Source organism: Delphinapterus leucas, chromosome 10, assembly GCF_059928025.1.
Source record: "Delphinapterus leucas isolate spDelLeu-1000000601 "Yukka" chromosome 10, BTC_Dleu_Yukka2, whole genome shotgun sequence".
NCBI classification, from domain to species: Eukaryota; Metazoa; Chordata; class Mammalia; order Artiodactyla; family Monodontidae; genus Delphinapterus; species Delphinapterus leucas.
The window spans coordinates 5,332,444-5,358,147 of record NC_143138.1 but is presented as its reverse complement, the minus strand read 5'-3'; the positions used below and the strand labels follow the sequence as shown (position 1 = coordinate 5,358,147).

General features: G+C 41.4%; 1 protein-coding gene across 1 annotated transcript; it reads right to left on the bottom strand.

Moving 5' to 3' along the window:
* On the bottom strand, positions 1-25,644 carry SNRNP48 (small nuclear ribonucleoprotein U11/U12 subunit 48). The gene is made up of 9 exons (XM_022586620.2): positions 21,931-25,644; positions 19,055-19,168; positions 18,745-18,805; positions 17,305-17,379; positions 12,473-12,661; positions 11,892-12,013; positions 9,955-10,043; positions 9,475-9,639; positions 1-6,582 (listed from the first exon to the last, which is right to left on the bottom strand). The coding sequence occupies exons 1-9, from the start codon at positions 22,084-22,086 to the stop codon at positions 6,534-6,536; spliced, it is 1,020 nt and encodes a 339-aa protein (XP_022442328.1). The 5' UTR covers positions 22,087-25,644; the 3' UTR covers positions 1-6,533.
* Positions 25,645-25,704: the final 60 nt, after the last annotated feature.

Here is a 25,704-nt window from a genome sequence, read left to right as displayed (position 1 = left end):
TTTTGATTTTTTTTTTTTTTTTTTTGCCCAACCATTTAAAAATGTAAAAACCATTCTTAACTCAGCAGCTGAGCAAAAACAGGTGGCCAGCTGGACTTGACCTGTGGACTGTAGCTTGCCAACCCCTGCTTTAGAGTATAGTAGATTCAGTATGGAAAACTAAAGAAGCCTCTAATACTCCCTCAAATCTGTAAGTGTGTCATTTCAATAGCAGGGTCAAGAGAAGCAATATTTATGAGTATTCAGAAAAGGGATTGGGAATAAGAGTTAGGAAGCTTGGATTCTAGACCAGGTTCTGCTATGCACCAGCTAGTGCTATGGATTGAATTGTGTCCTTTCCAAAATGCATATGTTGAAACCCTAGCCCCCAGTGTGACTGTGTTTGGAGATAAGGCCTATAAGGAGGTAATTAAGGATAAATGAGGTCATAAGGGTGGGGCTCTGATCTGATAGGATTAGTGTCCTTATAAGAAGAGGCATACATAGAGGTGGTGTTTTAAGGTTTCCATAAAAAGTGAGAGCTGGAGTAACCAGGGAAGATTTCCAGGTGGGACTGAAAGGATGAACATGATTTCCTTTAAAGGAAAGAAGAAATTTAAGTCAGGAGGAAATGAATCGAATGTATTGGTGAAAAAGTCAAGAGGCCGGGGCTTCCCTGGTGGCGCAGTGGTTGAGAATCTGCCTGCCAATGCAGGGAACACGGGTTCGATCCCTGGTCCGGGAAGAACACACATGCCGTGAAGCAACTAAGCCCGTGTTCCACAACTACTGAACCTGCGCTCTAGAGCCCACGAGCCACAGCTACTGAGCCCGTGTGCCACAACTACTGAAGCCCGCGTGCCACAACTACTGAAGCCCGCGCACCTAGAGCCCGTGCTCCGCAACAAGAGAAGCCACCGCAATGAGAAGCCCGCACACCGCAACGAAGAGTAGCCCCTGCTCGCCACAATTAGAGAGAAAGCCCACGTGCAGCAACCAAGACCCAACACAGCCAAAAATAAAAATAAATTTTAAAAAAAACCAAAAAACCCACACACAGGTGCTTTAAACTGCCTTACAGAGTCAAAGAAGAACCCAGAGTCCTTCCAGATGGAAAAAAGTGAGACAGGAAAGCCTGCCATGACTTGTTAATAGGAAAGCCTCAGTGTTAGGTTCCTTCCCTGAAGGAAACTGGAATTGCTGTTAATTTTCTTAACAGTGTCTTTTGAGGAGCAAAAGTTTAATTTGATAAAATCCAACCGAGGGATTTTCTCTTTTATGGTTTATGCTTTCTGTGTCCTATTTAAGAAATTTTTGCCTAACCCAAGGTCACAGAGAATTTCTGCTATGTTCTCTCTTAGAAATTTTATACTTTAGCTCTTACATGTAAGTTTAGGGTTCACTCCAGGCTGTTTGTATATCGCTGAAGGTAGAATCCAAGGCTCACTGTGCTCCATGTGGATGTCCTGTTGTCCCAGCACCGTTTGCTGGTAGAACTACCCTTTCCTCATTCAATTACCTCAGTGGCTTGTCGAAAACCAACTGATCACATATCTGTGTATCTGTTTCTAGATTTTTTTTTTTTTCTGTTCTATTCATCGACATGGCTACCCTGGTGCCAGTACCACTCGGTCTTAGTTACTGTAACTTTGTAATAAATCTTGAAATCAAGTAGTATAAGTGTTCCAACTTTATTCTTTTTCCTCCCTAAACTGCTCTCTTTCAGATCCACTGCATGTCCATATAAATTTTTAAGTCAATTTCTATCAAAAAAAAATCCCGCTGGCATACTACAACATTGGGTGAACTTTGAGGTGAAGCGTGCCAGCTAAAAATTGGCACTTGCCGTCTGCCTCTACAAAAGCAACTACAGCCACTGACCTTCAACACGCCCTGGAAGGAGCTCAGGGTGGAGATCAGGAATGAGGCCCTCTGTGCTCCGAGAAAAACTGGCAGAACACGCCTTCAGATAGATATTTTCAGGAGAAGATTTTATGAGCCCACTTCTTGCATTTCCTCATATTTGGAAAAGCACTGAAGTCATTCATGGTGACATCTGCTCCTCGTGACCAGCAGCCAGCATCTGCCAGAGTCCCCTTCACTGAAATCACATATAACGCTGACCTCTCCCCCTACCTCTTTGGAGCAGTTTCTCAGAGCTATCTGAGATGCTCTCAGGCTATAGTCTTCATTTTGCCCCGAATAAAACTTAACGCACAACTCTCATGAGATTTTTTTGTTGACAAATAAGCCAAACACAAAAGGACAAACATTGCATGGTTCCACTTATGTGAGGTCCCTGGAATAGTCAGATTCATAGCGAGGGAAAGGAGAATGATAGTTGCCAGGGGCTGGGATGGGGCGGGATGGGGAGTGTTTAATGGAGACAGAGTCTCAGTTTGGGAAGCTGGAAAAGTTCTAGTGATGGACGGAGGTGACGGTTGTACAACAATGTGAATGTACTTACGGTCACTGAACTGTGCACTTAACACTGTTTAAAATGATATATTTTATGTTATGTATACTTTATCAGTTTTTAAAATGCATTATGCTTTCAAGAAAGAAAAAAAAAAAAAGCCTGCTGGGAATGTACCGCAATTGCATTGAAACTTGTTCAATCTAGAGAGAACGGGAACCTTAAACATGTTATCTTCTCATCTGTGAGCATGGTGCTGTTACCAGACCAGGTTTGTTTGCCCGACACGCAGCCAGCCAAACGCTGAGATGCTGAGGTCTGCAGTGGAGAAGAGGTTTATTCACGAGGGGCCGGGAGAACAATTCAAATCCACCTCCCCGAAGGCCAGCGCTTGGGATACTTACAGGAGAAAGCTGAGGCATGGGGAGCGTGGGAAAGGTGACTGGCAAGAAGAAAAAGGTGAGGTCATCGTGGTTATGCGCAGGCGCCACTAAGCTACAGGCTTCTCCATGGGACTCACACTCAGAAAACTGCAGCATCTACACGCTCTGAGCGTGGAGTTTTCAGCTCTCTGACGTCAAAAGGTCACCGATTGGACATTCACCCAAGTCCAGCTGGAGGGTCTCAAGGGTCCCAACCCATCTTAACCAGCTCAAACTTGAATTGGACGCAGCTGACACCAAGTTCCTGAAAACCAACTCGGGCAGACATCTTACTGTCCAGGCTACTTGATGCTTGGAAGGCAGGGAGTTTTTCTTAAAGCCAGCTTGATCAGTGAAGGCAGTTACAGTTCATTATTTATTAAGCAAGCTACAGTTTAATGGGTCTAACTGATGAGCACCCTCAGTTTCAGCACCTCTTCATTTATGTCTTTAATTTCTCTCAGGAAGATCTGTGGTTTTCAGCATGCAGGTCTCACACACACTTTATTTAATTTCTTCCTATGTATTTTATGCTTATTGATGCTATTTCCAATTTTCATTACTAGCATATAAAAGTTATAATAGATTTTTATCAGTTGACCTTGCTAAATTTATGAGTTCTAGTAGGGTTTTTTTTGGGTAAATCTCTACATAGGTGATTATGTCATCTGTGAATTAAGACAATTATTACTTCATCCTTTCCAATCTATACACATTTTCTTTCTTTCTATTGCATTATTGTACCAGTTAGGACCTCAGTACAATGTTGAATAGAAGTGGCAAGAGCAGACATCTTTGCCTTGCACCCAGTCATAGGAAAAATTATTCAATCCTTCACTTTAAAACATCTACAATGTTTTGTAGATGTCCCTTTGCAAGGTGAGGCAGTTCCCTTCCCTTTCTAGTTTGCCGAGAGTGTCTTGTGTTTTTTAAGCCCTAAATAGGTATTAAACTTTATCATGTTTTCTCTGCATCTATGGAGGATCATATGGTTTTTCTTTAGCACATCAATATGGTAAATTACATTGACCGAGGTATGTTTCTTCTTGAGTAAACTTAGGTAATTTGTGTATTTCAAGGAATTTACCCATTTCATCTAAATTGTTGAATTTACTGGCATAATATTCCCTTTCTATCATTTTTAAAGTCTGTAGAATCTTTAGCAACACCTCCACAGTCATTCTTGATACTAATTTCTTTTTTTCCTCCTGGCTAGAGTCATCTGCCTAGAGGCTTATCAAGTTTATTCACCTTTCTGAAAAACTAGTTTTTGGTTTCTTTCACTCTATTGCTTTCCAGTTTCCTATTTCACTGATTTATGTTCTTTATTGTTTTCTTCCTTCTGCTTAATGTGGGCTTAATTCAATCTCTTTTTCTATCTAAGTTTACTCAAGAAGAAACAGATACCTTGAAATAGATTCAGTATATTAAATTCATAGATAAAAACCTTCCCACAAAGAACACTCCAGTCCCAGATGGCTTCACTGGTAAATTCTACCAAATACCTTTTAAAAAGGAATAGTATCAATTATTCACAATTCCAGATAAAAAAAGAGGAAGGAAACTTTCCCAGCCATCATTATCTTGATACCAAAACCCAGACAGACATTACAAGTAAACTACAGACCGATATACCTCATGAACGGAGACACCTTAACAAAAATTTGGCAAATTTTTGCAAACAAGTGAATCTAGCAAGACATTAAAGAAACACTATCCTGTTTTTCCCCGATCCCACCACCCTATTCCTTTCCCCTTCTCTCTCTCCTACTAAAAGCCCAAGTCCATCTTCTAGTTAGTAAAGTCATTGAAATCATAATGAAAAACAGTATTATAAATTAAGTTATACTATATGAAACTGCTGATCATTCAAATGGATTTGACCTACAAAAGCAGCAATGTCATACGTTTCAACATTATGGTAACTCCAAAGTCCTTGTTTTTAAGACTTTTCAATCTGAATTTTATATACTTAGAAATTAAGTACAATGGCACTAATAGGGCTTCATACTGGCAAGCGACCCGCTGATTCTCACCTTATAAATTGGAGAGCTTCTTCCACACCTGAACCTAGCAGCCAATCTGATCTAAAACCAGTCAACCTTTCTGGCATTGTCAGTTACTTACTCACATAATCAAGGTTTCCTTTCTATTTGGAACCCACCTTGGAATCCTTAACCTGGGTTTCGCAGATACTGCTCTTCAGACATGAGATGTTTAACATTTAATGCCAAAGTTTCAACTGAACAATCTGGCATACAACAGACTATACTATACTACTAGCAACGAGAAGGAACAGACTACTGACACACACAACATGGATCAGTCTGTGAAGAGGCAAGTACTGTGTTGTAGCATTCCACTTACATGAATTCTAGAAAAGATGTATCTAATCAACAGTAACAAAAAGAAGATCTGTGGTTGTTTAGGACTGGTGGTAGATAAACTGATTGGGAAAAGGGGTATAAGGGAACTTCTGAGGGAGACGGAAATGTTCCCTATCTTGACTGAGATGAAGGATACATGGTGTGGGGGGGGGGGTGTAAGTTTGTCAAAACTCAATGAAATGTACACTTAAAATGAATGTATTTTACTGTATGTAAACAGTACCTCAATCAAATTTATTTACAAAAAACAAAACGACAGTATATTTTTAATTAACAAGTGAAACACAAATACTACCTTATTTTTTAAAAATTAATGCATAATGGATAAAGCTAAAGTTCCCTCTGACCACCCTCCCAATCCTGGTTTCCATCCTTTCTCTCTCCCATTTATACCTCCTCCCTCAAATAATCACTGTTGGGAGTTTGGGATGAGTTCTTCTGAACCTTTAAAAATATATTTACATACATATACAGCCAGAGAAGATGTACAGTATTGTTTTGTACACAGATATAACTTGTACATATGTTTCTGAAACTTGTTTATTTTCATTTAGCATGTCTCTGAGATCTATTCATGATAATACAGTTTATTTCTTTAAATCCAATATAGTAGTCTATCATGTGACTATACCACATTTTATTTAGCCAGGCCTTTCTGCTTCTGATGAATATTTGGGTTGTTTTTCCCTTTTACAGTTCACCCGTGGCTACCCCCTGGGGTGGCCACAGGGATCACAGGTGGTGCTCCAAGCGTTCTTTAGCCTTATCTGTAAGGTTTAATTTTTCTTTTTTATTTGCGGTTCGCGGGCCTCTCATTGTTGTGGCCTCTCCTGTTGCGGAGCACAGGCTCCGGACGCGCAGGCTCAGCGGCCATGGCTCACGGGCCCAGCTGCTCCGCGGCATGTGGGATCCTCCCGGACCGGGGCACGAACCCGTGTCCCCTGCATCGGCAGGTGGACTCTCAACCACTGCGCCACCAGGGAAGCCCAAGGTTAAATTTTTTACAGTAAGAATGCATTTATGTATTAGCTATGTAGTGTAAATATTCACTTTAATTAAAGAATTTTCTGATACATAAATTATCAAAAAAAGAATGAGACAAAATCAGTAATAGGAGGCAATCATCCATTAAAATATAAGGAAAACAAATTTCTCGGGCATAATCAATGTACTCATGGTTTGAGATGTAAGTATTGGTTGAAAAATAATGATCTGAGCACTGAACAGTTCATATAAGCACATTCTCCTACTCAAAGCAATTATGATAAAAACATCAGCATACTGGTTACCATGGCATAAGCATAATTAATACACACACAAATACTTCGTTTATATTTTTTGCTTTCTTCTTTTATGACTATGATGTCTTTCCCCATCCCTGAAATGAAAGGGGTGAAAAAAAAAATTATAAATGACAGGCACTTTAATATCAAAGCTTTAAAATAATAATTCACAGTAATATAATGACATCAGATATAAACCAGAAAAAGTTAAAACATGCCCTTAAAACTGATCAGTGACTTTTTTTAGGAGTAGATATAAAAAATGCATCATTAGAACTACAGGACAAAATTGAGACGGGGATAAGGAAAGCGGATTCTTTACCTGCTCTCTGCAGTTACACTTTAAAATTAACTCTGACTATATGTACCCGGTCGATGACCTGAGAGTTCATTGCAAACAGGATGCTGGAGTCATAGGAGGAGTTCAGATGTCTGATCTACTCACCCTGGCCCCCATCTCAACTCCCAAAATTCATTCCCTCTCAAGGGTGGCCCTCAAAGACTAGCCTAGTGAGAAGTGTTTCCTGCTAATACTCAGTTTATCCTCTCTAAAGGAAGATTACTCATGTTTAGATTTTGAGGTTATCTAACATATGTTAGTCAATAGGGACTGACTGGACATGTCAAAAATTACTTAAGTGGAAGAAGCACTGACAACCAGAAGAAGTGAGACAGCACAATTTCTGATAGCTAATCAAGAGTTAACGTGTGCAGGGGCTTCCCTGGTGGTACAGTGGTCAAGAATCCGCCTGCCAATGCAGCGCACATGGGTTCGAGCCCTGGTCCGGGAAGATCCCACATGCCGCGGAGCAGCTACACCTGTGTGCCACAACTACTGAGCCTGTGCTCTAGAGCCCGCGAGCCACAACTACTGAGCCCGCACAACTACTAAAGCCCGTGCGCCTGGAGCCCGTGTTCTACAACAAGCCACCGCAGTGAGAAGCCTGCGCGCCGCAACGAAGAGTAGCCCCCGCTCGCTGCAACTAGAGGAAGCCTGCTCGCAGCAACAAAGACGCAATGCAGCCAAAAATAAATAAATAAAATATATTAAAAAAAAGTTAACGTGTGCATAATTATCACAGATTATCATGCATTAAATGAATCAAAAGGGTTTACTAAGCAAATATTTCATTTTTATAAGAGAAGGACTAAATCATAGCTAGCTTTAACTCTATGAACTGAGTGATAATAAGATGAGCAAAATTTTTGAACCAGTAAGTCTTACTAATATCCTGATCGCCACTGGCCCTGGAGAGGTGTCACTTAAAAGCCTATTGCTAGGGCTTCCCTGGTGGCGCAGTGGTTGAGAGTCCGCCTGCCGATGCAGGGGACACGGGTTCCTGCCCCGGTCCGGGAAGATCCCACATGCCGCGGAGCGGCTGGGCCCGTGAGCCATGGCCGCTGAGCCTGCGCGTCCGGAGCCTGTGCTCCGCAACGGGAGAGGCCACAACAGTGAGAGGCCTGCGTACCGCAAAAAAAAAAAAGCCTATTGCTAGACAAGCACTGTGCAAATAATACTAAATAAGACATGGACCTGCTTTCAACGAGCTGAGTCTAGTAGAGAGAGAAATAACTTACGTTCAATAAAAAGTAGGTGCTGGGTAGAGTGGTAACAAAATGGGAAAGATCAGCTCTGTCTGAATGAGTGAAAAAGGCTTCATGGACATGACTAAGCTGGGTCTTAAAGGATGAGTTTACCGAAGGCTTAAAGGACTCCCCAGTGGCACAGTGGGTAAGACTCCGCGCTCCCAATGCAGGGGGGCCCCGGTTCGGTCCCTGGTCAGGGAACTAGATCCCATGTGCATGCCGCCACTAAGAGTTCGAATGGCAGCGAGCTGCAACTAACGAGCCCACATGCCGAAACTAAGACTCAGTGCTACCAAACAAATAAATAAATAAATATTCAACAACAACAACAACCAGGCAGCAGGACACCAGGTGGAAAGGCACGGACGAGGCCCAGTGCGGATGGGAAGTTGTGAGGAGTCCGGGCTGGCCAGAGCAGAAGTTGTGTGGTTCACGGGGCAGGGGCAAATACAAGGTAGGTAGGCAGGCGCCCTGCTCCTGGAGGTGTCGAGAGCTGTTCCGAAGAACGTGAACTCTACCACTGAGGAGTTTTAAGAGGTGCAAGTCCACTCTGGCAGCGGGGCGGGGATGGGTCCACGTGGGACAAGCCTACAGAGAGAACAATGAGGAACACAGCCATCGTTTTCCAGATGACAGCCTTAAGGACAGAGAGAGGAGGCGCATGTGAGGCATCTTCACACAAAACTGACGACTAGGACCAGACGGTAAGGAGTAAAAGGGAGCATGAGTCCTCGACTGCTGGCTTAGGTGAACAGATGATGGCCGTCCATGAACCAGGACAGGAGTACTGGCGGAAGAGGAGCAGACCAAGAAAAAGTCAAGTTCAGGCGTAGACCTGACAAATTTGAGATCCACGTAGATGCCCAGTAAGCAGCTGGATACAGGAACAGACCTCGGTCGATCTGAATTCACTATTTCAGTATTACTTTATATCTCCGCAGCTTTCAGAATCTTATCAGGAATACCAACAAGGGCAAAACTGACTGCCATTAAAGCTTAGACCTTCTCTCTGACTTTATAACATCCTTTATCTGATGAATTAGCAAGAGAAAGAAAGGATGAGAAAGAGAAACAAGAAAGGGAGGGAGGGACACAGAAAGGACTGAAGAAAGATCTAGGCAAACACCTTTTTAACATGGTTAACTTTCTACCTAGACATTACTTTCCCATCTCCTGGTGAGGAAACAAGTAATAAAAAAGGGAAACCGTACCGATCAGGCAGGTAGAGCTGTGGATATCTGAACTGAGACAGGATGAATGTTAAGAATCGTCATCAATTGTTTACTCTCCTCACCTTAATTTACTTACAAGCCATGTCCTCAGCATGGCCTATGACAGAAGGGCCTTTTGCTTCTCAAGCATCAACAATTCGACAGCGAATGACGCAGTGCCGGGCTTACCTCTCTTTCCTTCTTCTTGAGTCCCAGTGTTTGTCCTTCTCTTTGTTTCTTTTGCGTTTATGCGGGCTCCTACTCCGATCCCTTCTATGTCGTGAACACTCCGCCTCCAGGTAGCTTCCCCCAGACTGCCGTGAGTCTACTGAAGCCGACCGCCCTTCTTCATTCCTGAAACAGAAAGAACAGTAAACAGTTTTAACTATGGTCTCCAGTACAGACCAGCCTAAAGCTCAATATTCTGTATCAGACCAGTGACAGACAGAGACTAAATACGTATAACCCTGCACTCCAGATAAGAGGGCAGGCAAAGAAACTTAGCTCTTAATGGCATGTTTCACAACTGTGGTAAAATCAAGAACAGTAAGCGTTCTGATGAATTACGGCGTGCTACTAATGGTCTTGGAGGTGCTAAAGTTCAGTTGAACAATTACAGGTGACAGAATAAAAACAGAACTATTTTCACCAACTGACGCACTGACATACTTCTCCGCATCATCGTCTGCATTCTCCTGCTCCTCCCGCCACTGGCTGCCGAGTTCCTCCATGTGCACGTTGATCACATCCCGAATCACCTACAGAGAGTTAAGTACCGAATTTCAGATAAGAGAGCTGCTCAGGGACTTCGCTGGTGGCGCCGTGGTTAAGAATCCGCCTGCCAATGCAGGGGAAACGGGTTCGAGCCCTGGTCCAGGAAAGTCCCACATGCCGCGGAGCAACTAAGCCCGTGCACCACAACTACTGAGCCTGTGCTCTAGAGCTCGCGAGCCACAACTATTGAGCCCATATGCCACAATTACTGAAGCCCATGCACCTAGAGCCCATGCTCCGCAACAAGAGAAGCCACCGCAGTGAGAAGCCCTGTGCACCGCAACGAAGAGTAGCCCCCGCTCGCCGCAACCAGAGAAAGCCCGTGCGCAGCTACGAAGACCCAATGCAGCCAAAAATTAAATAAATAAATACATTTATTAAAAAAAAAAAAAAGTTAACCATAAAATTGTAAAGAGCACTTAGTAACGACACTTATACTTGAGTTCAAGGTCATGAGACCAGAGAAGAAACAAGTGTTGAACCACCAAGGATTTGAGGGGCTGTAAGACTCACTAGGGCAATGCCCGAGTAAGGTAAGTCTAAAACATGTACTTTAATTGTAAAAAGCACAGCATAAAACCAAGTGCTAAGCTGTCGGTACAGAGCATGAGTGCGGTAAGCCAGCAGATGGCTCAGAGCCATCAACACCTCATGGAAACAGTGAGTGGGCATCAAGTTTCTAAACGGCAAAACAAAAGGCACCGCAGATGAGACAGCATGTATTAGGATACTGAGGTAAGAATAAATACGTGTGATCAGATACACTTTAACAGACATGCTTGACTAAAGCAAAAGAAAACGCTTGGTAAAATGAGGCCAGATTATGGAAGGTCTCTAAAATCATAAAAGGAAGGAAGAAATAACATGGGAACAATTAGAGATTCAATGAGGAAATTATTTACAGTGTTTAGGCAAGGTGATTCATGTACCAAAAATTCATCAACTCTACCCACTAAATGACATCTGAAAATAAGTCTAGATATACATCAAGAGGTTAATGTACTTAAATTTTATAATATACATAAAATTATTTTATAATATAAATTACAAATAATTTATACCAAGACATTTCTTAAGCCCAAATGTTTAGTAAAGTACATAAACGCACACTAAAATTTCTGCCAAAAAAGATATTCACTGAACAATTTCTTTGTCCATAAGCATTATTTCAATTACTTCTCACAATAACCCTGCAGTCTGTATTACTGTAAAATGAAAACATCTGAATCTTGAAAAGCTCAAATAATTTGCCCAAGTCAAAGAGCCAATGATAAACTGCAGAATCAAAACTCAAGCCCAGGTCTGTCTAAAGCCAAAATCTATGTCCTCATCGTGATGTAATACCACGTGATGTAATACCACTTTCTCAAAAGCAGTGTTTTTGTAAGACTGCACAACCTTTTTTTTTTTTTTTTTTGCGGTACACGGGCCTCCTACTGTTGTGGCCTCTCCCGTTGCGGAGCACAGGCTCCGGACGCGCAGGCTCAGCGGCCATGGTTCACGGGCCCAGCCCCTCTGTGGCATGTGGGATCCTCCCAGACTGGGACACGAACCCTTGTCCCCTGCATCAGCAGGCGGACTCTCAACCACTGCGCCACCAGGGAAGCCCTGCACAGCCTCTTCATAGAAGGGCTTTGTACCCTGAAAAGCCTTTGTCTGGTAAAGGGTGGGTCTGAGAGTGATGGAGCAAATACAAAGCAGGTGTGGCCACTGTGGAGCCACTTCCGCTCAGAAAACCTCTAAGGAACTGTGGAAATCCATGGGACAGAGGACAAGTATCTAAGGGAAATCTCTGTGTTCAACAAAGCTCCATACAATTATGCAAAACATACCTCAGTATATGATTTCTTGGTTATGTGAACATTCTTAGCTCTATAGGACTGGCGTCTTCTTTTATAATCTCTCACTTCTGCCAGGATTTCAAGGTAAGATTTTGGACTTTTTCGACTATTATCTAATAAAAGAACAAAATAAAATTATTACATCCTCAGAAGCTATAAATTCTTATGAATTAGTGGGAAGGAACACCATAATCATCCGATATTCCAACATGCTTTAATGTATTGTAATAATACAGCACTCAAAAATATTCTGAAAATTCTGTTATATAAGTGGACTAAGTTTTATATCGCTCCTTTTCTCTAACCATTAATGGAACATAACAGTGCTTAGGTACAGAGATTAAAGTAACAGCCCAGCTCAAGGAACATTCTTACAGAAGTAAGGTATGCTTAATGTAACAATCAGAGAGCAAAATTTCAAGTACTAAGTAAACATCTTAATATATACGTGAATGACAGATGATACAAAACCATCCTATTCCAAGTCAAAGTGGCCTGACAAGTCATCTTAATAACACTCAAAGGATGGAATGACAATTAAGAAATAGAAAACGATGATATTCGTCTCAAACCTTGATTGACTTTGGCAGCCAAGTCTACAAAGAGATCGCTGTCATTTTCAATAATTTGAGAATCTGACCGTTTTTTCTTTGTCTCCTCGATTACAAAATCATAGAGGGCAAGACGATCGGCTTGGGTTAGATCACAAACAAACCGTTTGTGATTCAGAGGAACTTCAACAGGCAATGAAGAATACATCCCTAGAGTAAAAATAAAATCACAAGGATAAACAATACATGAAGCTTTGTGGATTTATGATCTACTATACTTATCTTTAAACATGCGCTGTAATAATGCAACATTAAATTAACACAAGCAATCTGTTTTCATAGTAATCCCTAAACATACAAAACATCAATCTGTGTGATAACGGTCAACATTGACTCTATCCCGAATGCTACATCCACAGAATGTTTGCTGTTGTGGATGTTTGCTATTCTTTCCAACAACGTTAAGACAGATCCCATGAAGGCAGGCAGTAATAACCATGAGACAATTTGCTAAGAAAAAAAACTTTTAAAAGGCTACCCATACTGTAAAGGTAGATATTAACTTTCTTTCTGTCTGTATGCTTTTCCCCATAAAAGCTGGGGAAAAAATGTTTTTAATAGGTAATACACATTACAGTCCCTTTGAAGATAAATTACAGAAATATGGAAAATGTGTAAAAAATATCATTTTTTATGAGAGACATCAAGCTAGATGTTCCATAGTCAAAATACATCCCATTTGTGCAATGACTTGGAGCTAGGGACCAAGAAACAGTTAAGTAGCAGAAATCCCAAGAAAGACCAGAGAAAGACAGACTGAGACTAACCCTGATTTAATTTGCGGAAGCAGCAGCATATTGACTTCACCAAATTAAGTGAAAAACGTTAACAATACCCCCCCACCACCAAGGTCATAGAACTTTCTAAAATCTGCTCATTAATGAAAAAAAGGAAATACAATACCTTGATATGATGTATTAAACATTGAAGAAAATTTGTTTTGAGATTCAAATTTTCTCAAAGAAACAAAAAAATTACTGTAACTGTAAATAAAGCAATTTAAAATGATTCTTTCTAGACTTCATTATTCACAAATGCAAACAAAGAACATGAGCTACTAAAGGAAAGGAATCCTTTTAATGTTTGCTAGGTACCCTAAAGTAATAACTTAGGTTCACAGAACAATGTAAAATCAGTAGCTCTTCTCAAATACTTATATTTGATAAAGTTTAATCTCACTGACTTCCTAGGTAAAGAGGCAAAACAAAAATTCAAATGAGAGCACCATAGGAACTAAGCATTACAGCACAGGAAAAGAGATGACTTTACACTTGTCTACAAATTAAGAGGAGAGCTACACTGAATCTGAGTCCGTGGGTAACAGCTACAGATAAGCACCTGTACTAGCAGAAGGCTTCTGAATTAGTGCGGAAGGAGGGTTCCCTCCTTTTCAATCAATCTTACTCTAATTCTGGTAGACGCTAGGGAAAGCCAGATGTTAAAACATTTAATTTTATAATATAAAAATGAGATGGCTTTGATAAACTGAATTTATCTGAATATAGGTTATATATTCTAGGAGAAAAATACAAAAGATTAGAAAACACTGATGTATTATAAACAAGCTCCATATAAACCTCTCTCTGCTCTTTTTAAACAAAGAAGTATAATTTCCTCCTTAAAATATTTTGGAGTTTTCTTTATTCATCTTAAATTTCTGTATGGTCAAGACTGATATTTAAATTCTTTGAAATTCAACTAAAATTCCAAATCAAGACTATAATATTGTGACAGTGATTAAGATAAAGTTTAGAAATTTGAGTGATACTTTTAAAAGGATATCATTTGCAAAAAGGATACTGCATATCTTTAAATAAGGAGTACATTCAGGTTCCTAATTCCTCTTTATACTCACCCCAATTACTGAAAAAGAAAAAGTACAGGAAAAGTTAAACAAGCTGCATTCAAATCATTCAGAACATAGATATTTCCGACAAAAAAAAAAAAATAAACACACTTTAATAAGCTTACATTTCCACAAAATGTAAAAGTTCAAACGCAAGTTTCTATACAATTTAGAGGTTTATCTGAATGAGCTGTAATCATACTAATTCTGTGACCCTCTATCTACCTTTTTTATAGTAGTTTTTAAAAACTGTGGTAAAATATACACATGAAATTTACCATTTTAACCATTTTCGGGTGTACAGTTCAGTGGCACTTAGTACGTTCATACTGTCGTGCAACCATCATGTCTATCCGTCTCCAGAACTTTCTCATCATCCCAAACTGAAACTCTAATCTACTTTTTCAGTAACTTGAACTCTCTTTCTTCTGTGTTGGTCCTTTCTGCCAACACAGGGCATCTCAAGAAAACGTGTGAGATACAATATTAAATATTAATAATAAACATTAATATTAAATAATAATATATTTAACAATATTAAACATTAACTCGTGTTAAAGGTACAAATTCAGAATTTTGCGAAGAATTCATACAGAGTCAATTTCCTAACGCTGGAGATGAAGAAATGAGGTCCTTGGAAGTAAAACGATTTGCCAACATCTCACAAGTGGTAGGAACAGATCAGGTCTAGAACCATAATCTCCTGTCTCTTTGGGGTTCTTTACCATAGTACACTGATGTTCAAATCATGGCCACCACCCAAACAGATGCCATGAAATTGAAGCAGAGCAACTTGAATTTTTAATATTGAAGGAAAAAGATAAAACCACCAACTATATAAAATGATTGTTTATGACTGAAATTAGTACCTTGGTTATAAAATTAACCAAAGTAACTATATCCGAAAATAAATAAGTAGATCTAATGGCTGTTCAAGCTTTGACAAAGATTAACGAATTGAGAGCTCTATACCTTGAGTTTAGACCTGACGTGACTGATGAAATGAAAACATAAAAAACTGACAATTTAGTACATAACAAACAAAACATTAATGAAATGGAAAATGTGAAACTATTAATGTTAGTTATTCTTCCTTCAAAGTAAACATCAATAAGAAAGTATTAAAGAGATTTTTGTCCTGGGGTAAAAAATTTTAGATGTGTAAGACATAAGTGCGCCACAAAAATTAATCTCTATTGAGAAATTGCAGAACGCTACACAGATGAAAAAAAGTTTTAAAAAGAGGGTTACAGATCATATAACATGTTATTCTTAACAATGAAGTCTTAATTTAAGATAATACAAAAATTCAAAATCAAATAGAAGTTCCTCTTAACTATCTATTGAAAGAACTATTCATTCAAAGTAATTATTTGCTTTTGTAAAGAATTAAACTCAATGTGCAAATCTGCAAAATTCAGAACTTGGCTCTCAATCCAGCTTTCCTATATCATAGCAAAGGGGTGTTAATTCACTTCTGTGTGCCTCTATTTCTTCATCTAATATGAAAGAGCAAATACTTGTTCAACCTATCACAAGTTTGTTGTCAAAGGGAAATGAAATGAATAAGAGAGCTTTGAAAAATAAAAAAACTCTCTTCTCAAATATAAAAGCACTGAGAACCTTTAGAACAAGCACCCCAGAACTTTATCATCTCTGTCAGACAGGATTTGTTTCCTGATCTGTAAAAAGCAGAAGCTGGATTAGATTATCTCCAAGTTCTCTTTCAACTCTAAAATAAATTCAGTAAATCTATCTAACTAGCTAAGGTCAAAAAAAGTCCTTTAACAAATAACCCCTCCAAAAAACAAAACCAAAACCAAAATCCTTTACTTTTTTAATTGGTTCACTAACTGAACAGGGGTCAAAAAAGGCTTGACTGACTATAGCTCAGTAATCTCTTCAAATAAGATGAGAGTCAAATGTCTCCCTCAAAGAATAAAACCTGCAATTTAGCACAAAAAGTACTAAATGGGATCTTCAAAACAGGAAATACAAGCAATATGCTTCTGGCTCTTCCGAGGAACCAATCTAATGCAGACTAAGAAGACTTCTTCCTTCTGCAGCCACAGGGCAACTGAGGGAGAAATGAAGCCCAGATACTGGCTTAGAACAACGGGATTAAGACCCTGAACATCAACACAGGAGAAAAGAAATCCTAACTATGGGCTAGTGAGTATCATTCAGCTGAAAAGAAGAGTGAGGGAGAAAAAGGTAAGATGTCCAGAGAAAGCTACCTTCAGGAGGCTTAAAGAAGTCAACTGAGAATTCTTATCAGAGCCAGTCAGCTTTGGCTGGATGGTCTACCTAGAGTCAGAAATCTGTTAACTCCATTTACTTGTTTTCTTCTATGATTTTGAAGGATTAAGGTTTCTTTCAATTTCCTAGAAGCTCAAACTTAAAAATTCTAACCTAGTCTCTGCTGAAGTTAAGTCCCAGGCAGAAACTCTTAAGCCAGCCTGGGCATGCAGGGATCCACAAACCCTCTGAAATTCTATATAAAACCGTTGTTTGTGCTTCACCGAGGAGGAGATGTGGGGACAGATTAGCCCGAGCCTTTCCTCTTACGTTGCATTTCGACATTCCTACATTTAACACTGGGCTAATTCTCAAGAGAGAGGGGAAACGTCAGGGTGAGACAGTCTACTCAATGGGATTTATTTACTAAATAATCATAATTTAAAAAAAATTATCTACGAGGCAATCTCACCTATTAGGTAATTCCAAAGCATGAATCCCTAGCTAAAACAGTGTTCTGGTGAGATTGGTGTATCTCAGTGGAATATATCTAACAAATGAAGCTGACACCAAGCACTGAGTCTAATGTCAAATGTAAAACTTAGCCTTTCTCATAACTGTTCTCGTAAGATTTCTCTTGAAAATTAGTAACATGTGCTATGGAAGAAAAACAGTTTTATTAATTAGTTCAAACTTTGATGCCACTTACTTTGATTATAATAATCACCATCGTTTCCAACTGCATCTCTAGCTTGTTTAATTATCTGGAATTGTGAGTCCTTATCTGTCAAAAAAATCCATAAATACAATATGAATCGTCAGTGTCCACAATGAAATTAACTGGGTTCCAATCCAAGCTCCTTGGGCACATTGAGAAACCTTCCAGAATCTTAACACCCACAGTGCTGCCAAGGTACTCTGAATGCAGAATTCTTTCAGATCTACCTAGAATCCAGTAAGTAACCAGACTTCAAGCAATTCAGAAAACACGATAATCAAGCATGCAGCAGTAGCTGCTACAAATTTTATCAACCAGCATAATATCTAACACGTCGTGAATCCCAGCTAAGTGTCAGGCAGTATTCTAACCATATGACATATATCATTACATCATTTAATCCTCACAAGGGTGCTATTATCAGCATCCACATTTTATAAAGAAATTCAGGCAACTAACAGGTTAGTTACCTTACTGAAAGTCACACAACTATTAGTGACAAAATTACTTGACTCAGGGCATTCTGATTCCAAAGTCCAAGATTTTAACCTCTATGTATGCTGTGAACACTTGGAACACATTTCCATCCTCAGTTCTATCGTCAAATTACGTGTGTGGCCAGATTTTTGTTATAATCAAGAAGGAAGGCATCTGTCCTATTGTACAAGGCTTTGGAGGATTTTCATTGCCTATTATAAACCTGGTCTCTAAATTTCAGATTGAGCAAACTAGTGTCACTATAGGAAATATCCTTCTTGGGACTTTCCTGGCAGTCCAGTGGTTAAGACTTCGCCTTCCAATACAGGGGGTGCGGGTTCGATTCCTGGTTGGGGAGCTAAGATCCCACATGCCTCGCAGCCAAAAAAATCAAGAGAACATAAAACAGAAGCAATATTGTAACAAATTCAATAAAGACTTTAAAAAACGTTCCACATCAAAAAAAAAAAATCTTAAAAAAAAAAAAAAGAAAACCCTTCTTAATCAACCATAAGTATACTTATAAAGTCCATTCTTTTGATAATTCAAAAATGAAACATTAGGACTTCCCTGGTGGCACAGCGTTTAAGAATCCGCATGCCAATGCAGGGCACACGGGTTCGGTCCCTAGACTGGGAAGATCCCACATGACAAGGAGCAACTAAGCCCGTGCGCCACAACTACAGAGCGCTCTAGAACCCACGAGCCGCAACTACTGAAGCCCACGCGCGTAGAGCCCGTGCTCCACAACTAGATAAGCCACTGCGACGAGAAGCCCGTGCACCGCAATGAAGAGCAGCCCCCGCTCGCCACAACTAGAGAAGGCCCGTGCACAGCAACGAAGACCCAATGCAGCCAAAAATAAATAAAAATAAATTAATTTAAAAAAAGAAATATCAATACCTATACAGGTACAGCTACACTAAGATATTTTTAAATTATATTAATACTTACTCAAGGTAACTGAAGGTATCTTCGCATTCTCATAGAAAAAGTCAGAATTATACATTTTACCCTAAACAATAAAAAAAACAAAATCTTAGTGTTTTTCAGTATCATATGACTATTTTAAGATTTGAGATAAACCAACAATAGATTAATATCATTTAAACATTTCTTGCAATAATTTGAAAAATGAGGCAAGTACCATTGCACCCCTCAAATGACTATCATTCTGTCAGAAAACATCACACTGTACCTTCCAAATACTGTGAATTTATTAAGGCATGAATTACACAACATACACATAACAGGTGTATGGTACCTCTTCTCCTTTGGTATAGCCCAGTTTCCTCAACCTACAAGATACCACGTGCTTTGCTAGAGACGACTTAGCCATGCGATGATTGGAATCATACGGGCATATGGCAACTTCATCCTGTAAAGATCAAACAGAAGCAAAGAAAAAAGGTACATAATTTTTAAGGAAATAATTATACCATCAAATGTTTTTATATCCTCTTCCGTAGGCCTCTCCCAACGCCCCTGTGTGAGTGTACACAGAAAAACAGAAAAAAAAAAAAAAAAAACCCTCCCTCATTCTCTCTCCCCCTTACAGTCTCTGCCCCTCTTCAACCCACCAAAGCCCAACTCTTGAAAGATGTGTTTACACTCACTGCCTGGACAACCTCACCTACCAATCAGCTAGTCTTTTTTCCTCCTAACGAACTCTGAAATCCTTCCACGTAATCCATGCCCACTGCCATGTCCCCATGCAGGAGATCATCACCTCCCTCCTGGGTTACAACGGCCACTGCCTAACTGCTCCCTCCACTTCCGGTCTGGCTGTTCTCCATTCTCCACACTGCAGCTAGCTTGAATCCCAGGCCTGCCACTTACTGACTGTATGAACTTAGTCAAGGTACTGAACCTTACTTAGCCTCAGTTTCCTCATCTATAAAAGGGGTGTAACAGCAGGACCTCTCTCACAGAGCTATGAGTTTATACACATAAAGCAATTTGGACTGGACCTGGTAAATAGTAAGCATTCAATAAATATAAGCAATTATTATTTTATTAAAAGGCAAGTATAATCATGATATGCCTTGGCTTAAAATACTTCCATGCGGGGCTTCCCTGGTGGCGCAGTGGTTAAGAATCCTCCTGCCAATGCAGGGGACGCGGGTTCGAGCCCTGGTCCGGGAAGATCCCACATGCCGCAACTAAGCCCGTGTGCCACAACTACTGAGCCTGCGCTCTAGAGCCCACGTGCAGCAACTACTGAGCCCACGAGCCACAACTACTGAAGCCCATGAGCCTAGAGCCCGTGTTCCGCAACAAGAGAAGCCACCGCAATGAGAAGCCCGCGCACAGCAACGAAGAGTAGCCCCTGCACGCCGCAACTAGAGAAAGCCCATGTGGAGCAACAGAGACCCGACGCAATCAGAAATAAATAAATTAAAGAAAAAAACAAAAACTTCCATGCCTCCCCCACTGTTCTCATTAAGAAAAAAAAAAAAATCCAGATTCTTTAACACGGCTGACACAAGGATCTTTAAGGTCTGGCCCCTACTGACCATCATTCCCCTCCTTCCCCATAGCCTATGCTCTTAGCTATCCTTAACTACCGCAGGTTTCCTGATCTGCTCACCACACCCTTGTCTCTGGATTTCTACACATGCTGTTGATGCTTTCTCTGTGCTTCACTAGCTAATTCAGCTCACTTTCATTTATCAGCTTAGAATTCACTTTACCCAGGAAGTCCTGGCCATCCCCTCACAGCCTACAATAACCGGCACTACAGCAATTCCAACCCAGTCTTCACAGACTTTATCACATTACAATGTAGCGGCTGATCTCTCTGTATTCCCCCTCATCACCACCACCAGCCGCTGAGCTCTGTGAGGATGGGAACTGTGACGCTGTTCACTCAACTTCAGTATGAAAACACTCCACCAGAAAAGTGAAGATTCACTGCCTATCTGGACTGCACCTGGTCTAGGAAGTATGAATGTCACTTACCAGGATGTTTGAGCCAGTTCCTCTCCTGAATATCAGACACTGGTTTTGCAAAGGTCAGATACACACCCACAGCCGATTGCCCGAATTTGGGAATTTCAGAGAGGAGTTTTAGAGCGGCAGCATACCAATTAGGCACAGGGACTCTCAGAGCAGAATGCCTGGGGGTTCAAATCCCAACTGCCACCTCTCAGCAATGTGTCCTGGGACAAAGTATCACCTCTTCTGGTTTGTTTCCTCATCTGTAAAAAGTGGCTAACGGTACCTACCTCATAGGGTAACTATGAATATTAAAGGAGGTAATTATAGTAAGTGGCATATACAAAGCTCTATTTAACTGTTACTAAAAGAAATCTAAATTTACTAAATCGCTGGGTAAACAGTGGTGTGGAAAGGCTTGGAAGGCCCCACTCAATGGAATTCACAGCTTCAAATATACCTCTAAACAAATAATAAAACTGTTGCTGCTGTCTTCTCCTCTGGCCGGGCAGCACGCGGGATCTTAGTTCCCAGGCCTGGGGTTGAATTGAACCCGGGCCCCCTGCAGCGGAAGCGCGGAATCCTAACCACTGGACCGCCAGGGAATTCCCAAAAGTGTTTTTTCAAAATGGTAAACCCAGAAAGAATAAGTCGACCGCATGAATAATGATGCCACACTGGAGCACTTCCCTTCCTCCCATCCCATTAAAAAGAAAAAAAAAAAAAATCAGGATTGTTCACCCCAATACTCTTCCTAACGTCCAGGAGAGCTGCTAGTACCGACTCTAGGTTGACATCCTTTAATAATCGTGGAATCGGTGCACAGCCTGGAGGCTGAGCAAGATGACCTGCACTCCCAAGCCCTCCCGACACCGAGTCTGGTGCAAGTGCGGAATCCACGCGACAGATGACAGGGCAAGCCGCCGCCGCCTCCGCGAGCAGCACCCCGAGACCCGCCCGCTTATCTCCCAGTCACACCCCAGGCCGGCTATCCGCTCCGCTCTGCACCCGCCGCGATCCCTCGGCTCCTTAGGGCGAGGTTCCGCAGGGGTGCGCAGCCCGGGGGTGGGTGCGAGCAACCCGGGGGCGTCGGGCGCTGCAGGCCGGATCCCGCGCCTCCCACGGCCCTGCAGACGCGGGGCCGCGCCCGCCGCCAGGGGCTCCGCAGGCTGAGGGCCCCCGGGAGGCCCCCGCGCCCCTCACCTCGGCCGCCTCCTCCTCCCCGGGGTCCAGCCGGTCCAGGCTCCAGCCCAGCGACGCCGTCACCTCCTCCAGCGTCCGGCAGCAGCTCTCCACGAACTCGCTCAGCTCCTCCCGCAGCCGCCGCCGCTCCTCCACCGGGGGAGGATCGCCATCCATGGCCGCGGCACGACCACTTAACCGCCTGCCGGCCCGGAAGGAGCGGCCCAACTGCCGGCGGCGCGCGCGGGCCTCTGGGAGCTGTGGGCGGGGCCACGTAGCCACGTGACTGGATCCGCCAACAGGGAAGGGCCCCGGGAAGGGCGGAAGCTGTTCTGAGAAGTCTCTTCCGTCCCTTCCCGACGTCGCTTACCTTCGTAAGGCTCGCGGATGCCTTTGCACTTGGCCGCCCCAATCTTTAAAAAAAAAAAAAAACGCTTATATCTACAGAAAAGTTTAAAGAGTAGTACAATGAGCATTCGCATAGCCGTCCTCCAGTTCATTAACTGCTTAACATTTGGCCTCTCTCCCACCGTCTCCATACACGCAGCCCCGCACACTGATTTTTGACGAATTATTTGAAAGTTGCGGATACTTCACCCCCACAGACGTCTGTATGCATCTCCCAAGAATAAGGACATAGCCCGACATAAGCATAATATATGATCAAACCTAGAAAATTAATGATTTCATAGTATCATCTAACATAATTCGTATTCAAATTTCCCGAGCTGCCTCCGAAATTCCTTTGATAGCCGTTTTATTATTTTTTTCAACCCATGAGCTATAATCGGCTCTTTTAATGCAGAACAGTCTCCTCCACTCTCCTCTGTAACTTGTCATTGAATTTTGTCCCGACTCCCCGCCAGTTGTCTGGTAGAATGTTCCTCCTTCTGAACTTGTTAGATCTTCCCCTTACGACTAGATTCAGTGTAAGCATTTTTTTTGCAAGACGTGTGTACCTCTTTATCACACCTCATAGAGGACACATATCTTAGATTCTCCTGCTGTCAGTAATGCTAAATTTGATCACTCGGTAAAGACAGTGACTGCATGGCTCCATTGTAACTGTACATTTTCCTCTTGGTATTTGGTAAGTAATCTGAGGGATGCTACTTTGAGGCCATGTGAACGTCCCGTTCCCAGCAAACTCACACAATCCTTCACTGAATCTGTGATTACATTACTGATTACGTACCCGATGATTCTGTAACTCTGTCATGCTCCCACGTTTATTAGCTGCCATTCTTACCACGCCTTCATTTTTTCTATTGTTTGTTTCACTATGGAATCACGGTTTGGTTTTTTAAAAATCATTATTAAAGGTTTTTAAATTCGTTATTACATACTCCATTACCATCATAATTCTTGTTTTATAAGCAGAAAATGTTTGCAGAAATTATAAAGTGAATACAAAATACTGATATTTTTGAGAAAATTGAATTGGATCAAATCAATAAAAATTTTTCCATGGTTCCATGGACTTCTGAATAGTAAGATCACTGGTATTTGACATAGCCTAAATGATGCTGTCAACACAAAGTGAACAATGCAAGAGGCATTTACTAAAGACTATGAGTATTTGTTATATGGATTCAGCCCATTAATAATCAATGTCCATTTCCATCCTGTATCTTGGACTTAATTTTTTTTTAACCATCATAATTCTTGTTGATGCTCAAATGGTCCCAAGTTTGACCAGTGGAAACCACTATAACCACCTGTGTCTCTTTGACACATCCCTGTTAGTCCTCAAGTACTTCCCTGCTTTGATTAACCCAAGTTTACTCTGTACATTTCCTACCCAGGACCTGGAACCAGCCCTTTTGGTTTCCCCAAATGGTTTTAACTACCAGAATCTAATCCCTCTTATGTTTTTTTTTTTCAAGCCTGATGCCAAATCTTTGCTTTCCTTTGCACTTGCTTCCATCAGGCAGTATACAGTGGAGTATACTTTTGTGAACAACTATTCTCAAAGGCAAATCGCACAGTTCTCACACACACACACAAATAAAGGTGATAATATGGAAACAGGCCAGTAGCTACAAGTGGATGTGTGGCGAGAAGCAGTCTATTCATACTCTGCCCACAGCATCCTTACTTTTTGTTTGCCATTACATAGTTTGCCAAGCCTCCTGGAAAATGTGAGTCTATTTTTGGGTGTGAAGTGATGACTGTTGTTGAAAATTTACATATACAGTTCCCTTTTCTGTGGACGTACAGTATACGTGAACCAGATCAAAACTCAGCCCAGGTCAAGTATGCCCTCTCTCCAGGATCCAGCTCTCTCATTTCTCAATTAATGACAACTGTGGCAGCAGCTTGGAGGGGGTGTACCATATCAACCTGAAGAACTCCTTTCCATTGATTCATGTTAATCTGTCCAATCACCATTTTCCTAAAGAGGTCTCCTGACCCCCGTTCTAGGTTAGGCTTCCATTCTGGGCTGAATTCTGTCCCCTCCAAAATTCAAAGTCCAAACCCCCAGTGTGACTGTATTTGGAGAGGTAATTAAGGTTAAATGAGGTCATAAGGGTGGGGCCCTCATGTGACAGAACTAGTGTCCTTCTAAGTTGAGGAAGAGATGCCAGAGCTCCTTCACTGCCTGTTAGCCCGGAAGAGAGCTCTCACCAGAAACCAACCCTGGTGGCATCTACCTTGACCTTGGACTTCTGACCTCCAGAACTATAAGAAAATCAGTGTTTGTTTAAGCCACCGGGTCTGTGCTATCTCGTCACAGCAGCCCGAGCTAATGCAGCCCCCCAGCTCTGGCGTAAGGATCCTCCTTCATTTCCTTCAACATAGCATTTCCCAGGCACTTTCCTTCCTTTTAAACTACACGGGCTATTTTTGTACCAGGTACTTCTCCCATTAGATCCACAGCTTCTGGACCATGTGTGGCACACAGAACTCAATATTCAGTGAATGAAATTAATAACAAATCCTCCAAATTGGGAGGGGGCCAAGAGGAAGAAAAAGAGAGGCGAGGTAAGGAAGAAACGAGTGCTGTTTTCACCCTAAGTGCCAAAAGCCCCCCCCCCACCAATAAGTTAAGGATTATCTAGAGGATGATCGTTTTTGTTCTACACAATTAGCATTTCAGTTGTCTTCCTAGTTTCTACTGTACCATCAAATGTGTCTGATTGTATTAATATATGCTTCTGATATATGAAAGTTGTCCCACTCACTGTTTTACATGTGTCTTCTGTACCCATCCAGACTGTACGTGCCTTGAAGTCAGGGTCTTATAAACTCTACTGAATCCTCATTGCACCCAGCCCAATACTAGACACACCAGGCATTCAGTAAAGTACTATTAATTTAATAACAAATGTCCGAATTTCAAGTTTTCTTTGATCCAAAGAATAGGCTTATAGTTCGTTGTCCTTCAACAGAGAACCAAGAACTCTTCAGGAATCAGTTTCATAGATTCAAGGTCAATTCCCTTCTCTTTGGGGACAAAAATGCAACCATGTAGTTTAAGGCTACCCAAAATGGAATCTTAGCCACTTCATGTTTTTTAAAGGGTATGACAGTGACTTCTCCCCATGCTATTCACTGTCCAGAATAAGCCAGAAGTGGGTATTGACCTCTTGCCTGGCCTCCTTACACCAGCTTCTTTCAAGGACTCTACCCGGTACATAAATGTTGAAAAAACTACCTTCAGGAGACCAACCTCTAACAAGGACTCAGAACTAGAACAGTTTTTTAACGGTCTTCCTTAATAGATGTTTAGTAAACAGTTTCAGACCCATTTTACAATAAAAAGCTTCTGCTAAATGCCCTTGTGTGTAGGAA

Excerpts from the sequence above, each read along its gene's own strand:
- SNRNP48 (XM_022586620.2), bottom strand. The coding sequence starts at position 22,086 with ATGGATGGCGATCCTCCCCCGGTGGAGGAGCGGCGGCGGCTGCGGGAG. Across the intron at positions 18,806-19,054 it reads GCTATACCAAAGGAGAAGAG|GGTAAAATGTATAATTCTGA; the intron begins GTACCATACACC and ends TTTATTGTTTAG. Across the intron at positions 17,380-18,744 it reads GATACCTTCAGTTACCTTGA|ATAAGGACTCACAATTCCAG; the intron begins GTAAGTATTAAT and ends TTTTTTTGACAG.